The sequence below is a fragment of the Narcine bancroftii genome, chromosome 9, assembly GCF_036971445.1.
Source record: "Narcine bancroftii isolate sNarBan1 chromosome 9, sNarBan1.hap1, whole genome shotgun sequence".
Taxonomy (NCBI): domain Eukaryota; kingdom Metazoa; phylum Chordata; class Chondrichthyes; order Torpediniformes; family Narcinidae; genus Narcine; species Narcine bancroftii.
Genome location: NC_091477.1, coordinates 115,913,295 through 115,933,690, shown reverse-complemented (window position 1 = coordinate 115,933,690; position 20,396 = coordinate 115,913,295). Strand labels below are relative to the sequence as shown.

At 45.6% G+C, this 20,396-nt stretch overlaps 1 protein-coding gene across 4 annotated transcripts in view; it reads left to right on the top strand.

Annotated features, from left to right (window-relative positions):
- Positions 1–20,396, top strand: part of hltf (helicase-like transcription factor) — a 67,883-nt gene that overhangs the window by 35,774 nt on the left and 11,713 nt on the right. For all 4 annotated transcript variants that reach the window (XM_069897406.1, XM_069897407.1, XM_069897408.1 and 1 more), the window contains 7 exons: positions 1,956–2,060; positions 6,697–6,794; positions 6,922–7,065; positions 12,782–12,920; positions 15,991–16,126; positions 17,994–18,173; positions 19,870–19,994. In XM_069897406.1, the coding sequence (XP_069753507.1) occupies positions 1,956–2,060; positions 6,697–6,794; positions 6,922–7,065; positions 12,782–12,920; positions 15,991–16,126; positions 17,994–18,173; positions 19,870–19,994 (927 nt within the window). The remainder of the gene's footprint in view (positions 1–1,955; positions 2,061–6,696; positions 6,795–6,921; positions 7,066–12,781; positions 12,921–15,990; positions 16,127–17,993; positions 18,174–19,869; positions 19,995–20,396) is intronic.

The window sequence follows — 20,396 nt, the reverse complement described above, 5'->3', positions numbered from 1 at the left end:
TCTTGAGCCTCAGTGGGTTTCCTCTGGCTGGAAACAGACCATTCGTCCCATCATGTCCATGCTGATCTATGGGCACCCATCCACATTAATCATATTCTTGTGTGCCTGGCCGATATCAATGCTCGCAGACCCTTCTTAAATGCTTTCAGTGACTCCTCCCACCACTCTCTCCAGCAGAGTATTCCAGATACACCCGACTCTGGAAGAAAAAGCCTACCAAGTACAGTAAAAACCCCTGGTATCCAGCATCTATGGGCATTGGTAAATGCCGGATAAGTGAATTTTCCAATTGCTTGAGATTGCATGCAGTGTGGATTGGTAAACTAACCTCTATTTGGGACACTAGTTTTAAACTTTTGTATTTTTTTAACCTATTTATTTTCTATGATTTTTTATTTTGCTGGTTGCTTGAGGCTGCCAGTGGCATGAACTCCAGAAAACAGGGATTTTATTGTACACGGTTTTGACACCCTGAAGATGGGTGGGCTGGTTGGTTGATTGGCCACCGTAAATTGGTCTGAGAGCGTAGGTGAGTGGTGGGATCTGTGGGAACCGTGGCAAGCATTCTGGCTGGTTGCATCACTGCCTGGTAGGGAGGCGCCAACTCTCAGGACAAGAATAAACTCCAGAGGGTTGTTAACTCAGCCAGCGACATCACAGGCACCAGACCTCACTCCATCGAGGACCGTGTACATGAGGCGGTGTCGTAAAAAAGCAGCGTCTATCCTCAAAGACCCCCACCACCCAGGCCAGGCCCTCTTCACTCTGCTACCATCAGGGAAAAAGATACAGGAGTCTAAAGACGAGCCTTCAGTGGCACAAGGACAGCTTCTTCCCCGCTGCTATCAGATTCCTGAATGATGAATGAACCAAAGACACTGCCTTACTTTTCGTGCACTAGTATTTTTATTTTTTATAGTAATGCTGGGAAACATTGAATTTCATGACTTGTTCATGGCAATAAATTCTGATTCTGAGCTTGACAAGAATGTGAAGAGGATGAATTACAGGGAAAAAGTGGGGGAAATGGGGTTGCTCTGCGAGCTGAGGTAAACTCAATGGGTTGAAATCAGGCTATTTAAAAGGCGATGGGATGGGTTTATAAGGGAATGGACCAAATGAGAGCAAATGGTCAGCATGGACAATGTGGGCTGAAGGGCCTGACTCTGTGACTCTTAAACAGCCTCCTGTGTCACACTTGTCAAGTGTTTGCTTGTTGTCAGGAGTAAAACATGAAAGTTTGCAGATATAGTGATTAAAATAAAAATTCAATGTTGGAGAAACAGTGTACATTATATAGCAAAGTTAAAGATACATAACCAATGTTTTGGGCTTGAGTCCTTCATCAAGATATGACCAAAATGTAGACAGGTGTCTGAACACCGGGTGCTTGCGTACATTTAGGTCATACCTTGATGAAGGGCTCAAGCCCGAAACGTTGGTTACGTATCTCTTCTCCGTTTCTCCAAATTTGTGTCTGTTTGTTGTCACCTACATCAGGGTGCAGTGAAACGATTAATTCTACATGGTATTCAGCACGTCAGCCATGTAAATGGAATTATAGAGGGCGGTTTCTCGATGGTTGAAATTCTGATGGAAGTTGTGGAAAGTATAAACCTGTCACTTATTTGTAGCTGATGTGAGGCGGTGTCAGGATATATTATTTGCCTCAGTTGCTTTCATGGAGGGGTGTCCTTGGAGTTCGTGGGCTGGCAAGCAAATGCTTGAAACACCCTTACGGTTCATTAATTTGTCTTTTACCCTTTCCACTTGTATAGATTGGATTTATTTGTTCTCATCAAGGATTTACAATGTGATCGAAACAGATCTCCATGTGGATTCAAACCTTTTGCAACAAGACTAATTGTGACAAGGAAGGATGCCATTTATTTAGACCATTTGAAATGGCCAACCTGCTGTAGATTTCAAATTTGCAAAATTCTCTTTTGTGGCAGGAGTGACGGAAGGCGAATCGCACTTCAAGCGTGGCTTCATGGAAGGTGGCGATTTTGCAGCTGCTCTTGGCGGCACGAGTTCCACTCTGAAAAAGATGAAGAAAGGTAAAACTTTCTATTGCCTTTAGATGGTGCCAGTGAAGCAAGAGCAAGTCCTGTAATCTAATATCCTGCAATCTAATATCCTGCAAGAGATGGCTTCACATGCAGGGACTCATCTCCAAGACTACAGATCAAGAGGAACTAAATGTAACGGAGGGAGGCCATTGGTTCCATCCCAACCTGTCGTTCCAGGTTCCATCTTTACATCTTGTAGCCCCTGCACCTTCATCTCTCGCACATGCTCCTCAACTCCCCTCTGATTCTACCTGCCACTTATCTACACCAAGAGGCGACATAGCAACCAGTTGACCCGCACTTCTTTGAGATGGGGAAGGTGACTGGTGGAAAATCCCACACGGTCAGAGAGAGTTGTGTGATTGCAGCTACTGGAATCTGGGGCAAAATACAAATTGCTGGAGGAAGTCAGAGGGTCGAGTAGTGTATGGGGGGAAGATTAAAGGAATTGCTACTCTTCGGGTTGAGACGATAAGACATAGCAGCAGAAATTGGCCATTCAGTCCATCAAGTCCACTCTGCCATTCGTCTCATGGCTGATGTATTTTTTCCTCTAAATTCCATTCTCCTGCCTTCTGCCTGTGACCTTTAACATCCTTACTAATCATTCTCCACTTTAAATATACCTAGTGACTTGGGCTCCACAAACATCTGTGGCAACAAATTCCACCGATTTCCCCCCTGCCCGCCTACCCTCTGGCTGAAGAAAGTTTCCCTCATCTCGGTTTCAAAGAACCAACCTTTGATTCTGAGGCTGAGAGGGAGGATAATTAATGGTGGAGGAGGGGGAGGGGAAGACAGGAGCTAGTAGATGATAGAAGGACCAAGAAGGGATGAAGAATGATGGACAGGTGAAGCCAGGTGGGGGAGGGTGAAGGTGGAGGCAGCTGCTGGAGGGTGATGATGAAAATGGGCCGCTAGCGATGGAATCTGATGTGAGGACGGTCCTGATGGGAACCATAAGTGGAGAGCGGATGCAACCAGGTGGTGAAGGGGATTCAGTGGGTGAAATGTGTGAGGAGTTGGTGGGGGGTGGAGGGGGTCTATATGAAAGGGATCTATGTGAAAAGGAATAAGATCAAGAGGATCAGAGGTGGATTGAAAGGGGTTAGGGTTACCTGAAATCTCAGTGTTCCCCTCACTGGATTGCAGATCACCGAGCCAGAATATGAGGTGTTTGTTCCTCTGGTATCCTGCGGGCCCCTGCTTGACCATGGAGGAGACTAAGGGCAGACAGGTCGGTGTGGGAGTGAGAAGGGGAGTTGAAAGATGTGCCATTGCAGACGGAGCGCAAGTGCCTGAATAAAAAGACGGGGCGTGGAGGGAAGAAGGGACAGGATGAGGAGCACAGGCCAACAGCCTGAAGTCTAGAGGTGGGACAGAGGAGAAAAGCTGGGAATTGATGGTGGGAGAAGGATAGCCCTGAATACAGAGCTGGAAAAGAGTAGTCAGATTTCAGATTTATGACATCATGTACAACCCTGAGATCTTTTTTCCTGCTGGCGAGGCAGAAATACCACTTATTGGTAGTGCAAAGAAAAACTAATGCTCATGTATAAGCAAATAAAGAAATGGAAAACCAACTGTGCAATACAGAGAGAAAAAAAAAACAATAGAGTCCTTAAATGAGTCCCTGATTGAGTTTGTGGTTGAGTCTATTGTTGAGGGGCAGCAGCTGTTCCTGAACCTGGTGGTGCGAGTCTTGTGGCACTTTGACCTCTTTCCTGATGGTAGAAGTGAGAACAGAGCTTGTGCTGGGTGGTGTGGATCCTTGATGATTGCTGCTGTTGTCCGATGGCAGCGTTTTCCGTAGGTATCCTCGTCGATGGTGGGGAGGCTTTGGCCTGTGATGTCCTGGGCTGTGTGCAGTACCTTTTGCAGGGCTTCGTGCTCGGGGTATGGTGTTCCCATACCGGAATGTGATGGAGCCGGTCAGCACACTTTCCAGCAACATCTTTGTACAAATTTGCCAAGGTCATACCAAACCTCCGCAAATTCCTGAGGAAGAAGAGGCGCTGTCGTGCTTTCTTCCTGATGCCATTAGTGTGATTGATCCAGGAAAGATCCTCTGAGACAGTGACTCCCAAGATAGGGAAAGAGAGAGACAGAGCTAGATGAAAGGCTTCGTAAGGAAAGGGAGAGTACCTTGACAAAGGATCAGGCTCAAAAGATTAGTTATACATTTTTGCCTCCTGTGCGTGGTGCAGGTCCTGCTGAGTGCCTCCATTGCTTATGTGCCCTGCAGATGGGTCAGATGATCTGAGCTTGATCCCACTGATGTAGAGGAAACAACATGGGGAGCATTTTAACACAGTAAACAAGGTTGAAGGAGGTACACTTAAATCTTTGCCTCACCTGCATTCTGGCCGGCTGCATCACAGTGTGTTACAGTTGCTGCAGAGAAGTGGATTGAAGGTCAATGCACAGGACCATAAGAGTGGCAGAGAGGATCACTGGGGTCTCCCTCTTCCCCCCCCCCCCCCCCCCCACAACCCTCTCCATCACTGATGTGGTCTACCGGGATCGTTGTCTGAAGAAGCCACACAAAATCGTTGAGGACTCTGTCCACCTTGCACACAGCATTTCTCAGCTGCTCCCATTGGGAAAGAGATACAGGATTATCAGAGCCAGTACCACCAGGCTGAGAAACAGCTTCTTCCCTCGGGCAGTGAGAATGCTGAACAACCAAAGGAACGGCTCACACTAACCCTCCGAGACTCTCATATTCATGAAACAATATTTATTTGTTTGTATTGATGAAATACTTCTCCTGCATATGTATTGCTTGTCTGTATGTGTGTTATGTCTGGATGAGTGTCTGCATGTTTTGCACCGAGGACCGGAGAACGTTGTTTCGGCAGGCTGTACTTGTGTAATCAGGTGACAAACATGACTGACCAGGAAAGGTTAACGGTCTATTTTTCTCCATGTGGACTCCCTAACCTGTTGAGTTCCCTGCAGCATTTCTTCATTTTCTTAAGATTCCAGTATCCGCGGGTTCTTGTGCCTCGCTGCGGTTTCAGAAAATGGTTGTGGAAGTCAAGTTGCTGCTTTCCTTGAATGATTTTTGCCACCTCCAGTTGAATTTATGTTGTGTCCTCAATGTAATAAAAGATCCCACAGTGTTTAATAGGAGTGTTGTGAATTGCATCCATCCCAGTTTGACGCCGCCAAAACAGCTTGTCCTCTGTGTCTTTGACCCACTGCCATTGGTGTGGACCTACAGGAGTAGTAGAATCAGGACTCCCAAGCTGAGAAACAGCTTCTCTGCGCAGGCTGTGAGATTGATGAACGGTATCCTATAACCTTGGGTTTCTTATGAATAAAATGAGTAAATTATTCTGAAATATTTATAATTATCTTCCGTATATGCCGTTATATAGGACAATACTCAAAACTTAGAACATATCACCTTAAAATCAGGTTGTCTTATACAGAGTCTAAAACTCTTACCTTGAAGACAAAGTCGCAACAGCACCGCCATCTTCCCGGTGACTGACACAATCTCACGCATGTTCCGTTAGTTATTTGCAAGGTCTCAGCGCTCCTCCATCTGGTCCGACTTCAAACTGCTCTCTGCACATTTTACACATTTAAACCTTTAAATGATGACTTGTTATTTAAATATTGTGATTTGCTTTTAACAGCAATAAGTGCCAGATTTGGGCGGGCTGTCTTATACAAAGGCTCTCATTCAAAACCAACATTTTAGGTGGAAATTCCGGGATTGTCCTACACACCAGTTGTCCTATATAACAGGATATACTGTATATCAGTATCTTTAGGTACAGTAAAATCCCCTGGTATCCGGCACCTATGGGGATTGGTATATTCTAGATAAGTGAATTGCTGGTTGCTTGAGATTACGTGTTGGGTGATTGGAGAACTAACTGCTAGGTGGGGCCCATTTTAAACTTATATTTTTTTACCTACCGTATAAATTTTGGTGGGGGGGGTCATACTTTTGACCATGGTAAGTACCTGTGTTGTTCAAGGCATTGGGATCTTGGACGGGTTGATGGCCAAGGTGAGGGTCTGTTTTCTGGGAGTCGGGCGTCAAGAGCTCGAATGAGTGGGTGGCCAGTGTGGAAAAAAGGGAGCGGGTTGACATTTTACAGGTCATACTAAAACATGCAATTTATGGGCCAAAAAAAGGGGGAGAGGGTCGACAATTACTCAACCATAAATGCTATTTATTTTCTGCATTTTTTTTTGCCGGTTGCATGAGGCTGTCGGTTGCTTAAATTCCAGATGACGAGGAATTTTCTGTATACACGTCATTGTTATGTGGTGTGTTCACCTTGGTCCAGAGAAACACTGTTTCCTCTGGATGTGTATGGACAGTCAGATGATAATAAACGAACTTTAAGAGTTGAGTTTGCACAACTGTTATGGGGGGTGGGGGAGGGGGGTGGGATTGGAAGGGGTAGAGCGAGAATTCCAGGGCTTGGGGTCGTGGCAACTGAAGACACAGGTGCCCATTACTGAGAGCCTTATGCTAACCCACTACACAGAAATTTCATCCCTTGACTTCAGAATTATTTTATGTTCAGTTCTTGAAGTGAGTTTGCGGGGAAGAAAATGAAAACATTCCAAAATTAGTTTGTAATATATTTCTCTTCAGGTTGTACCAGCACGCAGACCGTTGTCAAATCGGAATTCAGCACGAAGGCAAGATCAACCCTGATTGTCTGTCCTCTCTCTGTGCTCAGTAACTGGATTGTGAGTACATAGCGATCAATTCATGGGTCTGTCCCCAATCATTTTTAAAAATCAATAATCTTTATTACCATCCCAAAATCTACAGTTCAAACTGGATGAAATAACTCTAAATAAATCTGCCTTTCAGGACCAGTTTGACCGACACTTGTGTCCTGATGTGAAGCTAAATATGTACCTTTATTACGGTTCTGAGCGTAATAAGGGTGCGGCGTTCCTTGCAGAGCAAGATGTCGTATTGACAACCTACAACATATTAACAGTCGACTATGGGGTATGTATCGCATAGCCTTTAAATGGTATGTATGTTCCATTTTGAGAATGCACACGTTGAGCACCTGTGAAGGCTGATTAAAATACTTGGAACACACGTCGAACTGAGCTTATCCTTTTCCACCAGCATGGCTTTGGGGAGAGAGTTACGGACCAAGACGTGCTGGTCTATGCCGGGAGTATAGGCAGAGTGAATGTAGGTGGGCTTTTTCCTCTGAGGGTAGATGAGATACAAACTAGAGTTAAGGGTGAAAGGGGAAATGTTTAGGTAGACGATCAGCACCTTTTTTCCCCCCTCAGTGAGTGAATAGCAAACAGGAGGGAACATCTCTACAAAGTGAAGGGATGAAAGTTAATTCGAGACATCAGGGAGAAGTTTGTTTGTTGTTGTTTATTTTGGGTTTTTTTAACACACCCAGAGAGCTATGGGTGCCTGAAATGCCTTGCCAGGAGTGGTGGTGGAAGCTGGAACAACTGGGGCAAGGAAGAGACTCTTAGACCAGCACATGGATGAAAGGAAAATAGAGGGTTATGAGGTAGAGAGGCCTTAGATTTTATTAGGTCGGCACAACATTGAGGGCTGAAGGGCCTGTACTGTGCTGTAACGTTCTATGTTCCATGACACCATTCAAACTACATTTGATATCATAAGCCTGTTGAGAAGCCAGGCTCCATTGGGTTGCACAGTAGGGAGAGAAACCAGTCCTGGCTTGAGCTGATCAAAGTGCCCTCTCCTTTCTCCAGACAAGGTAATGCCTCCGCCCCTTCAACGATGAAGCGGCCTACTTCTATCTCCAACGTCACTGAAATTAATTTTGCATGGCATCTATCTTTTTCTTTGGCTTGGCTTCGCGGACGAAGATTTATGGAGGGGGTAAAAAGTCCACGTCAGCTGCAGGCTCGTTTGTGGCTGACCAGTCCGATGCGGGACAGGCAGACACGATTGCAGCGGTTGCAAGGGAAAATTGGTTGGTTGGGGTTGGGTGTTGGGTTTTTCCTCCTTTGCCTTTTGTCAGTGAGGTGGGCTCTGCGGTCTTCTTCAAAGGAGGCTGCTGCCCGCCAAACTGTGAGGCGCCAAGATGCACGGTTTGAGGCGTTATCAGCCCACTGGCGGTGGTCAATGTGGCAGGCACCAAGAGATTTCTTTAGGCAGTCCTTGTACCTTTTCTTTGGTGCACCTCTGTCACGGTGGCCAGTGGAGAGCTCGCCATATAATACGATCTTGGGAAGGCGATGGTCCTCCATTCTGGAGACGTGACCCATCCAGCGCAGCTGGATCTTCAGCAGCGTGGACTCGATGCTGTCGACCTCTGCCATCTCGAGTACCTCGACGTTAGGGGTGTGAGCGCTCCAATGGATGTTGCGGATGGAGCGGAGACAACGCTGGTGGAAGCGTTCTAGGAGCCGTAGGTGGTGCCGGTAGAGGACCCATGATTCGGAGCCGAACAGGAGTGTGGGTATGACAACGGCTCTGTATACGCTTATCTTTGTGAGGTTTTTCAGTTGGTTGTTTTTCCAGACTCTTTTGTGTAGTCTTCCAAAGGCGCTATTTGCCTTGGCGAGTCTGTTGTCTATCTCATTGTCGATCCTTGCATCTGATGAAATGGTGCAGCCGAGATAGGTAAACTGGTTGACCGTTTTGAGTTTTGTGTGCCCGATGGAGATGTGGGGGGGCTGGTAGTCATGGTGGGGAGCTGGCTGATGGAGGACCTCAGTTTTCTTCAGGCTGACTTCCAGGCCAAACATTTTGGCAGTTTCCGCAAAGCAGGACGTCAAGCGCTGAAGAGCTGGCTCTGAATGGGCAACTAAAGCGGCATCATCTGCAAAGAGTAGTTCACGGACAAGTTTCTCTTGTGTCTTGGTGTGAGCTTGCAGGCGCCTCAGATTGAAGAGACTGCCATCCGTGCGGTACCGGATGTAAACAGCGTCTTCATTGTTGGGGTCTTTCATGGCTTGGTTCAGCATCATGCTGAAGAAGATTGAAAAGAGGGTTGGTGCGAGAACACAGCCTTGCTTCACGCCATTGTTAATGGAGAAGGGTTCAGAGAGCTCATTGCTGTATCTGACCCGACCTTGTTGGTTTTCGTGCAGTTGGATAATCATGTTGAGGAACTTTGGGGGACATCCGATGCGCTCTAGTATTTGCCAAAGCCCTTTCCTGCTCACGGTGTCGAAGGCTTTGGTGAGGTCAACAAAGGTGATGTAGAGTCCTTTGTTTTGTTCTCTGCACTTTTCTTGGAGCTGTCTGAGGGCAAAGACCATGTCAGTGGTTCCTCTGTTTGCACGAAAGCCGCACTGTGATTCTGGGAGAATATTCTCAGCGACACTAGGTATTATTCTATTTAGTAGAATCCTAGCGAAGATTTTGCCTGCAATGGAGAGCAACGTGATTCCCCTGTAGTTTGAGCAGTCTGATTTCTCGCCTTTGTTTTTGTACAGGGTGATGATGGTGGCATCACGAAGATCCTGAGGCAGTTTACCTTGGTCCCAACAAAGCTTGAAAAACTCATGCAGTTTGGCATGCAGAGTTTTGCCGCCAGCCTTCCAGACTGATGGCATCTATCTCTGCCATGCCAAAGATCACCAATCTTCTCTCCTTTTCTGATGCGGTGCATAAATACCTTGGTCTAAATTTGCAACTGTAGGGCAAGCTCTGTTATCTGGCACATGCTCCTGATTACGACGGACTAATCAAATGCTGGCCCAATGCTGCTCCTCCATCAGCCTATTGATCCTGGGAATACCAGTGACTCCACCCCAATGCTTCATAGCAATAGTACTACAGGTGCTCCTCAACTTACGATGGGGTTACGTTCTGGCAAACTCCATCGTAAATCGTAAGCCTATGCACAATACTTTGATTTATGAAGTCCAATGTGCCAAAAGCTCTCTTTACCATCTTATCCACCTGTGACACCACTTTCAGGGAATTGTGTAACTCTATTTCCAGATTCTTCTGTTCTGCTGGACTCCTCAGTGTCCGACCATTCACCATGAATGACCTTTCTTGATTTGTCCTTTCAAGCTGCGACACCTCACACTTGTCTGTATTGAATTCCATCTGCCAATTTTCAGCTCACGTTTCCAGCTGGTCCAGACCCCTCTGCAAGCTTTGAAAGCCTTCCTTGCGGCCTACAGCGCCTCTAATCTTGTTGTCGTTTGCAAACTTGCTGATCCAATTTGCCACATTATCGTCCAGGTCATTGATATAGATGGTAAACAACAATGGTCCTGAAAGGGTTAAAATGATGAGCAGACACGAAAACAATACTTCTGCAGAATTAATAATTCAAGAGAGCTGTAACAGAAGTAGCTTCCTATTCTACTGTGCCTCAACAGTCTTTGGAATGAAAATTAGAAGATTGGGATGAAGAGAACCTTCTGTCAGCACATTTTAAAATCCTCATGTAGGTCTCAGTAATGAATATTTCAATTTTCATTCAGAGTATCTTGTGTTTGCATGTGATTGTACACACATAGTACATGCAGAGAGGCAAAAATGCTTAGCATGTAAATGATATTGGTCGGAAGAACACCTAGAGAGAAACCATAGAGAAATGTCAGTAATCAAACGGTATTCTTGTTAACTCTTCTACAGCAAAATCTCTCATCCCAAGGTGTTTTTACAAGAAGCATGCGAATGTGTACTGGACCTCTGACGCAGGGGTTCTCAAACTTTTTCTTTCCACTCACATCCCACTTTAAATATTCCCTATGCCATCGGTGCTCTGATTAGTAAGGGACAGCTTAAGGTGGGATGTGAGTGGGAAGAAAAAGTTTGAAAACCATGGTTTTAATTGTACCTCATTGACTCATTATGTGCACGGTTTCAGAACTCCAAAGGAAATGGACCAATGACAGTTTATCTAAAGCAAAATATTTCAGGAAGAATTGGGTCTAGAGCAGTGATTCTCCATCTTCCCTTCCCACCCACATCCCATCTTAAGCAATCCCTTACTAATCACAGAGCGCCAATGGCATAGGGATGACTTAAAGTGGGATGTAAGTGGAAAGAAAAGGGTTGAGAACCACTGCTCTAATGTGTAGTTGTGACCTGTAGTGGAACCATTGAATCACCATGGTACTGGAGGAGGCTATCGGGCCCATTTTGATCCATCTGTTTGTAGAACAATTCAATGGAATCCTATTCCTCCATTTCTTTAAAAAATTGTGCTTTCCATTGAGTGCTTGTCTAATTATCTATTGGAAAGTGGGCCACACTTTCACTTGGAGGGTGGTCCGAATCTGGAACGTACTGCCAAAGGAGGCTCCTGCTGCTGCCAGGCATCCGAGTCTCCCTCCTCAGCCCCCGTTTCCGAAACCCCAATACGATCAGGCTGGTCAGAGCCTGAGGCCCTTCAAGAGTCATCTTCACCCTCATGGATCCCGGTCCCGATACTTGGCTCCCACAAACCAGTCTTCAGCAGCTTGGAGTTGAGTCAGGCCTCTTTTCTGGGGTCTCCTCCCCTGTCAGGTTTTCTCCCAGGCTTTTCCTTCTTGGCGAGGTGGTGTTCTCCCACTCTGATGCCCTGCAATGGTCGGCTGCTAACACCCCCCACCAGTTGCTGCAATGGACCCTTCAACCCACTGGGCAGCCAAGCATTTTTGCTGCCGTCTTGGGCGTAGAGCTCTTAGGGGTCTTCGATGTAAATACATAAAAAAAATAAACCTGCCCCCGTTCTACTGGTGGTTTAAAGTTGTATAGGGTCGTTGGGGTGATGGCTGGACAGTAGGACTCCACAGAGGAGTGTTGGAAGGTGTTCCTCTGCCAATCCCCCCCCCTCCCCCACTCCTTACTGAGTTCACAGCAGCGCCGCCGTCTTCCTACACAGAACTTGTTAGGTCTTTCTTGGCTGCTCTCTACAAGGTCGGTGGCAAGTGCGGTTGCTTTGCCATTCTCACTAAAATCTAGGCCATTACTCAAATGCTAACAGCCCCAGAGGACACAAATTTAAATTAATTAGAAGTGAATTATCAAAGAGATGGTTGACCAAGGGAATAATGGGCTGCGGATGTTGACAGACCCGGATTTTGGAGTATTTTAAAAAGAAGTTGAATCCTTTAATGATAGGAACTTGCATGGAAATGCAAGATGTTTGTTTTTGTGTATTTCATTTTGGCAGTAAAAAGATAATTTCTGAGACATTTTATAACGTTGTGGTCCAGAGACCTAGCCTTTCATTTCACATTCTAATATCTTGAACACTAACAGTTTCGTTTTGCATTGCTAAACTGATGTTGTTTAGTAGATGAATAGTTTACTGTTCTCGGGCAGAAGGTAAAGTAAATCTCTCCAACCAGTTTTTGTTGAACCCTTTGCCCCCCCCCCCCACCACTCTTTTTCTCTCTCTCTCTGTTTCCTTTCCTCCAGCTCTCTACCTCCTTCCTTCTCCATTCAGAGAGCTCCCCAATACTTCTCAGCCAACCCTCCCCACCCATATCCATCTGACCTCTTAGCCTGTTAGCCCGTGCTCCTCCCCCTGCCCCATTGTCCTTCCTCTCCTCTCCCCTACCTTTTTATTCTAGGCGCCTGCCTGATTTTCTTTTTGCTTTGACCTTGACGAAGGGCTCAGGCCTGAAACGTTTGTTACCGTTTGCTTCCTATAGGCGCTGCGTGACCAGCTGAGTTTCTCCAGCATTCTTGTGTATTGCAGCTAAACTGTGGTGATTTTCTTTTTTGGTTCTGGGCTATAATTATTCCCCCTTTTCCCTTCCAGAGTGGATGTGCCAGCCCCCTGCACCAAGTGAAATGGCTGCGTGTGGTGCTCGATGAGGGTCACACCATCAGGAACCCTAATGCCCAGCAGACCAAAGCAGCGCTCACTCTAACTGCTGAGAGAAGATGGGTGTTAACAGGTAGAGTTGGGGCTGAGGCGCGCCGTGCAAAAGATTTGATCATTGATTGGGAACAGTGTATTTTGAGTAGGATTTTAGTTGAAATGGTGTTTTTCTCATGTACATGTAAATTGAATTGGAACTTTAGATTTGAATTCAGAGATACAGCATGGTAACAGGCCATTCACCCATGTGAGTAAACCAGACTCCCTGGAGGAAACCCATGCAGACACGGGGAGCACTGGATTCAAACCTGCGTTGCTGATGCCATAATGGCGTTGTGCTAACTGCTGTGCTAGCCGTGCTGCCCGAATGACCTCTCAACTTTTCTGACCTCTCTATGCCATTATGTAGGTCATAAAGCAGCAGTCCAATGTGCCCTCATTCTCCAAGGCCGCACAGTGGTGTCTTGCCAGGTTACGTGCCGTGAAAGTGTAGTGAACAATACAAGGCCACTTTACTCTCTGGATGCAGGGCTAACGTAGTGTTGGGTGAGTCTGGGAGCTGTTGCTGGAGCGGGATTTCTGAACTCTTACAACCTTATGGGACCACGGATATTTATGAGATTAGGTGTTATGTGGTGCATGACTGTATTCCAATTTACTATTCCTGGCACAAATTATGTTTGACATTATTGTGAGCGTTTAAGATTAAATATATATTGTCTTATAATAAAACAGAAATGTAATATTATACAAAATTGTCTTTAGAATGCCATAAGGTAGACAAAGATTTGCCATTAGCAGTGACCAGTGCCCCTTACAGTCAGAGAAAGAGAAGCAAAAGAAAATCAGAAAGAGAAGCAAAAGAAAATCCCCCCAACCATCCCCCCCACCTGCAGTCGCCGAGTATCCGTGGATTCGCCACTAGCACTTGTGCAGCCTCCACTGTTGTGTAAGATCCCAGTTCTGATTCCAGATCCAAACCTCCAATACGATGAAGAAACCTTCAGTGTCCAGGGCCCTTTGGGAGCCCTCGCTGGCCACAGCCTCCTCTCGACTTCTGGTTCCGAAATCTGGTTCTTGTGAGCAGTCTGCAGCTTGGTGTGAGTCCTTTGACCTCAAGTTCACCATCAGCCAGTGGCCTGTGTGGGTTCTTTGCCCGCAAGTCACTAGCTGCCCTTCAGCTGCGGTGCCCCTTGGGGTTGTTCGTTGATGCTTGCCCTGGTTCATGCAGGCCTCAGATCCTCTCCTGCACATTTTGGATTATTAGTTGAAATGAAAATATGCAAAAAGTCCATTTATAACTGTTTCTGGGCAGGTGGGATCCATTTGTACAGAAACCAATTCAAAATATCTGCAATGCAATAAAGCAAGCGAGCTGCCAAGTGCACCTGCATCTCGAAAAGGGATGGACAGCAAATAGGAGGAGTAGGTCTTATCGCCTCCACCCCCCAGACTTTCTCGCCAACACCTCAAGTAATTCAGGGTGGTATGGTTAGCATAATATCGTTAGAGCGCCAGGTTCGAATCCTGTGCTGTCTGTATGGAATTTGTACATTCTCCCCATGTCTATGTGGGATTCCTCCATTCAAAACGTACCGGGTGTTGTAGGTCAATTGGGAGTAATTGGGCAGCACTGGCTTGTGGGCCGAAAGGGCCTGTTACCGTGCAGTTGGTCTAAACATAAACGTAATTGTTAAAAGTTATTGGGAATCAAATTTACCGTGATTATTTTGTGGTGTAATGCATTATCGTCAAGATTCTGATGGGAAAATTTGCTTTTGAAAATAACGTGTGGAATCATTATAGCTCTTTCATATCACTTTTGTTTTAATGGAATTATGGCTCATAATGTCAAATTATTGTGACCCACGATGGGAGGAGGCCACTTGACCTATCCTGTCCATGCTGAGTCTATAAACTTGGACCCAGATGTGAAAAGAATTTGGGTTCATTTGATCTCGAAGTATTGGTTCATCGTCTGACTTTGAAACCTCATCCACTCAGCTTCGCTTCTGACCATGTGGCTCTCTGACAGAATTGCACTATGAGGTTAAAATTTGACCATAGAATCGAGGCCTGTGGTAGATCTCGATTTCACCGTGCTCTGAGTCTTAGTATTCTCCCAGTGGATGAACATTGAACATACAGCATAGTGCAGGCCTTTCGGCCGCCTTTGTGCCGACCCATATATTCCTACCAAAAAAAAATCAAAACCCTTCATCCTGTAACCCTCTATTTTTCTTTCATCCATGTGCCTGTCTAAAAGAATCTTAAATGCCCCTAATGTTTCAGCCTCCTCCACCACCACTCCAGGCAAGGCACTCCAGGTACCCACAACTCTCTGTGTAAAAACCTTACCCATGATGTCTCCCCTAAACTTTCCTCCCTCTGCCGCTTTTCTGCCCAACTCTGCATCCTGACTACATCCTTCAACACAATCCACAGCTCCTCCAATCTTCATATCATCCGCAAGCTGACTGGCCCATCCTTCCGCTTCTTTGTCCAGCTCATTTATAAAAATCGCAGGGACCAGGGGTCCCAGAACAGATCTCTGGGTAACTCCACTGGTCACTGACCTCCAGGGTGGAATACTCTCCGTCCTCTATGACTCTCTGCTCAAGCCAATTCTGAATCCGTACAGCCAAGGTTCCATGGATCCCCTGCCTCATGACTTTCTGAACGAGTATCTCATGGGGGACCTTGTCAAATGCCTTACTAAAATTCATATACACCTCCTCAAAGAAAAAACTCAATTAGGCTCATGAGGTAGGACCTTCCCCTCACAAAGCCATGCGGACACTCCCAGAGAAGACTGTTCCTAAATCCTGTCCTTAAGAATTTTCTCCAATAGTTTGCATGCCGCAGGTGTAAGACTTGCTGGTCTATAATTCCCAGGGTTCTCTCTATTAACCTTTTTTTAAACAAGGGGACCTCATTTGCCATTCTTTCACCTGTAATCTTTTTATGAGGCCCTTGACCTTCTTTTTAACCATTCATTCTGTTTGTGTTATGACCGCAGAATTTTCCACCAGGTCAGGATCACTGCATCATGAGCTGGATCCTGAATAACTGTAGTAATGTCAATGCAACTTTGAGCGCTGTGCAGATTAATGAGAAATGAAGTTGCTGATTTGCTTTTGTTGCAGGAACTCCAATTCAAAACTCCTTGAAGGATCTTTGGTCCATCCTTTCATTCCTGAAGTTGAAACCATTTACAGACAGACAATGGTGGCACCGTACGATCCAACGCCCCGTAACCATGGGGGATCAACATGGCCTCAAGTAGGTACTTCGACCTGAATTTGGGCCAGGATAGAGGGAAAGGCATCTTCATTAAGGCCTCGTATAGGAAAGGGAGGTTCAGTGCATCTCCGCAGTGCATTCAGTGAATCTCCGGAGCAGAAGAATGGCCTAAAGAGCACCTAGAGTTATTTTAGTGGTGTTTTAAGTAGGGGAACAATGTTTAAGGAGAGGGGCTCAGTGTGGTTTCTAAGGAGGGGTTCAGTGTGGTTTATAAATGATCTAATGGATTTGTGCTCCATTATTTGTATGTGGCAAGCTGGGAATGGGGAGGATTGATGAGGGGGGTTGTGGGGTGGGAAGAGGATTAAATAGAAGGGGATGGTTTTACGGGATGTCTTCAGGGTGGCACAGTTGGCCTGGCGGTTAGTGCAATGCCTTTATAGCGCCAGCGTTCGAGCATCGGGGTTCGAATCCCGCACTGTCTGTAAGGAGTTTGCACATTATCCCTGGGGGTGTAGGTTCAATGGGTGCAAATTGGGCAGCACGGAGACGTGGGCCGAAATGGCCTGTTACCGTGCTGTATGTCTAAATTTAAAAAAAAATTGCCTGTTGCTTTTTCTTCACCCAAATTGAGCGACACAAATCTTCAGGCCTTCACACCTTCTTGTGCACTACATGTTCTGCGATCAAGTTATTTCTGGGAGATCCCTTTCCATGGTTATTACCCACATTGGGAGAACTCCAGATTAGATCTTTTTTTTTAATATAAAAAAAAAAGTCACAAGTAAAACAAAAAAGAGAATTTGGAAGACATTTTAAGTTTGCAGTGTTTAACATTTTCTTTTGCACTGAATAATCGAGGCAATTAAGGAAAATGGAAAGGCTGATTGTTTTGTAGAGTCTGCTCACAGTTTCAAAATATTATGACTGATCAACTTTCTCTCCCCATATTTCTCAACTCCCCTGTTTTAATGTCCTTTGATCTCTTCCTGCATTGTATTCATTTATTCCACATTCACAAGAGTTGCGAACCATTTTTTTTACTCCAAAACTTCGACAGGTTGTACCATTGAAAGCACGCTTGCTGCATGCATGACAATGAGCTACAGGATCTGCTCTGTACATCAGAAGAGGCTTCAGAAGGTGGCAAACACTGCTCTGAACATAACACAAACCTCTCCCCTCCATCTACATCTCCCGCTTCCTACGAAAGGCATATTGGAGGACCCAAGGCACACTCTTCTCCCTCCTCTCATTGTGGAGAAGGCTTAAGAAGGTGAAATCACACACCAATGGGCTTAAAGACAGTTTCTTCCCCGATGAACCCCAGAACTGTGCGATTATGCTGCCCTTGCTTGGTGCAGTTTGATCTTCCTTTCCATTGCAGCCCTCTCCTCTTCTTTACACAGCTGTTGGAATGTTACAACTAGCCTTTTGGGGCTCTTGAAACTCTCTGAAAGCAGAAACTCTTCCTCGTCTCTGTCTGAGGCTGTTCACGGTGGGTAAAGATCCAGTCAACATCCACCCTTCACATATCTTTGTATGTTGTCCTTGCATGCTCCACTGAGTGTAGTCCCAAATCACTCAACCTTCCCTCATGTGTCAACTCCTTTAGCCCAGCGAACCTTCTTCGCACTGCCTCCAATGCAAGTTTCTCCTTAAAAAGGGAGACTAAAACTGGACACAGCTTACCTTGAGAAAGGGCTCAGGCCCCGAAATGTCAGTAACCTATCTTTACCTTCTATGGATGCTGCAAGACCTGCTTTTCCTCTTTGCATTTATGCTTCTACTACAATCACGGTGTCTGCAGACTTGCGTATTTCACATCTTCAGATAATGTCTCCATCCTAACCACCTGGGCTTAAGAAGGCTTCTTACCTCTTCTCTCTGTGTGATTATTCCTTAGACGGCTACAGGCATTGATAAACAACATCACCTTGCGAAGAACCAAAACCAGCAGAGTAAACGGCAAGTCTGTAATAGAATTACCGACACGAACCGTCTTTATTCAGCATATTACGCTGTCCGAAGAAGAGAAGCAAATATACGAGTCTGTAAAGAATGAAGGACAGGCCATTATTGGCAGGTGAGGCTTTGAAGGACTACTCAGAGAGTGGGTGTAGAATAATGTTGTTCAGTGTAAGGGCTTGAACCTTCATAAAAATATCTTTTTATTTGCATCGGTAAAGTGGTCAATTTTTGGGAATTTCTATCCCACTTCCTTGATGGGCTTTGTTTTCCTAGTACGGACATGATGGAATTGACAACAGTTGAGACGAAGTCTAAATCAGAGATGTAAGGAAGCCAAGAGCCCACAGCAATTGAGGCCTTCAATTTGCCCACATATTTTCATGGCAAACTGGAAGATATCGTGGACTGAAGCATAGACACAATCCTAACTTGAGTGAACAGTCATGCGGCTCTGAAATAGCCGTGACCATCAAGCCAGCCCCCATTCCCTCTTAATATACTCCTGGCATTCCCGTCAGAATTAACCTACCGTCCCGTACCCTTGGGACGTGGGAAGAAACCAGAGCACCCAGGGAAACCGGCAGAGTAACAAGGAGAATGTGGGCAAGAGTTTCCTGGGGTCAAGGATGAACCTGGCTATGGCATTGTCCCATGTTTCATTAGCCCTCTCTTGAAGTGTTCTTCCTTTCTCTTGTCGAAACCTGGGTAAGAATGGTGACTGTGAATCCTGCCTCTGAAAATCTTCATAGCTTTTCCGTAATAGTCTCATGGTCTAGAGAAATTTTACAGACCTGTGCGATGACATTGGCTGAATATGTTCTGTGGTTGTCGAAACCAGGTGGTCCGAAGTACCAAACAAAGTTTGACTTGAGCCATATAGCCTCGGCTCAAGTCCAGCCACAATAGCTGGCCTTAGTTTCCCTGAGGTTAAGGAGGGTGAAGAGAAGTGACCAAGATCATTGTTCATAAATGCTGTCAGCGATCCCTAATGAAAAGGAATTCTGTGTGCCAACATTCCCCCAAGTCTGTGTGGCAATCGGGTATTTGTGGATCAGGTGAACATGTCAGTGATCAAGTCTAAATTAACTTAGTGACTGGCCAAATAATCTTTGTACTTATTTCTAATTTTTTTTTCTCTGACAAATTCTGTTTGGGCGGTTACAGAGCCAGTGACGAGGGTTCGAATCCAGTGCTGTCTGTAAGGAGTTTGTATGTTCTCCCCGTCTCTGTATGGGTTTCCAACTACCCTTCCAAAAACGTAGGAGGGGTTGCAGGTGAATTGAGTGGCTCAGGCTCACGGGGTTGAAGGGCCTGTTATGTCTAAATTTAGTTTAAACATTTAAGAGTCCAAGGGTAGAAAGTAGGAAACTTTTCCTTGTAGCACAGTTGTCTAAAACAAAGCAGCACAGATTTAGGAAGTCTGGAGAGATGTTTTTTCCCCCCACCCACTGGGTTATTGGAATCTATACCACACTGCCTGAGCAGGGAGGGAGAGACTCTTACACCAGTTAAGAAGTATATAGGTAAACAAGTACAAATCATGGAAGCTCAGAAGTCTAAGGACAAAGTACTGGTCAATAGGATTAGTATAATGGGTCAATGTGGACTTGATGGGCTGAATGGCCTGTTTCTGCACCGTATGATTCTGTGGTTTTTCTGATGGGCTTTCAGTTTATTGCTCTCTGTGCCAATGAGAAGCCGGGTATGTTTTCAGCAAGGAGGCAGTTTGACTGAGGCATTCGCCTGATAGCTGCAATTATGTTCACGTGTCGCCAAGGGTTAAAGCTCGTCTCCATTCCAACATTTTTCAGATATTTCAGTGAAGGGTCTGTCTTCACACATTATGCCGATGTTCTGGCGATCCTGGTCTGGCTGAGGCAGCTGTGCTGCCATCCGCGCCTGTTTGCAAACTCTTCGGCCGTCATGGGCTCTGCAGGTAGGAGCAGCTTCCTGGCACATCTTCTCCATGTCTAAATGAAAATGGGAATCTCTTTCCTCTCTAATTACGACCCACAAGGGAGCTTCCCCACAGTGCTGACTGCTTGAAAAAAATCAAAAGGAAATGTTTGGGGATGAGTATGAGGGCTACAAATCTTTATTGATTTAATACAAACTGTGGGAAAGATCGGAATTTATTGTCATGAACATGTCACCAAATTTTTTGTTATGTAGCAGCGTCACTGTGCAAACATTTACATAAACCACCGTACAAAATAAATAAAAATAGTGCAAGAACACGTTAAAGAAAGCTAGTGTCTCTGGTTCATTGTTCATTCAGGAATCTGATGGCAGCGGGGAAGAAGCCGTCCTTGTGCTGCTGAGGGCTCGTCTTCAGGGT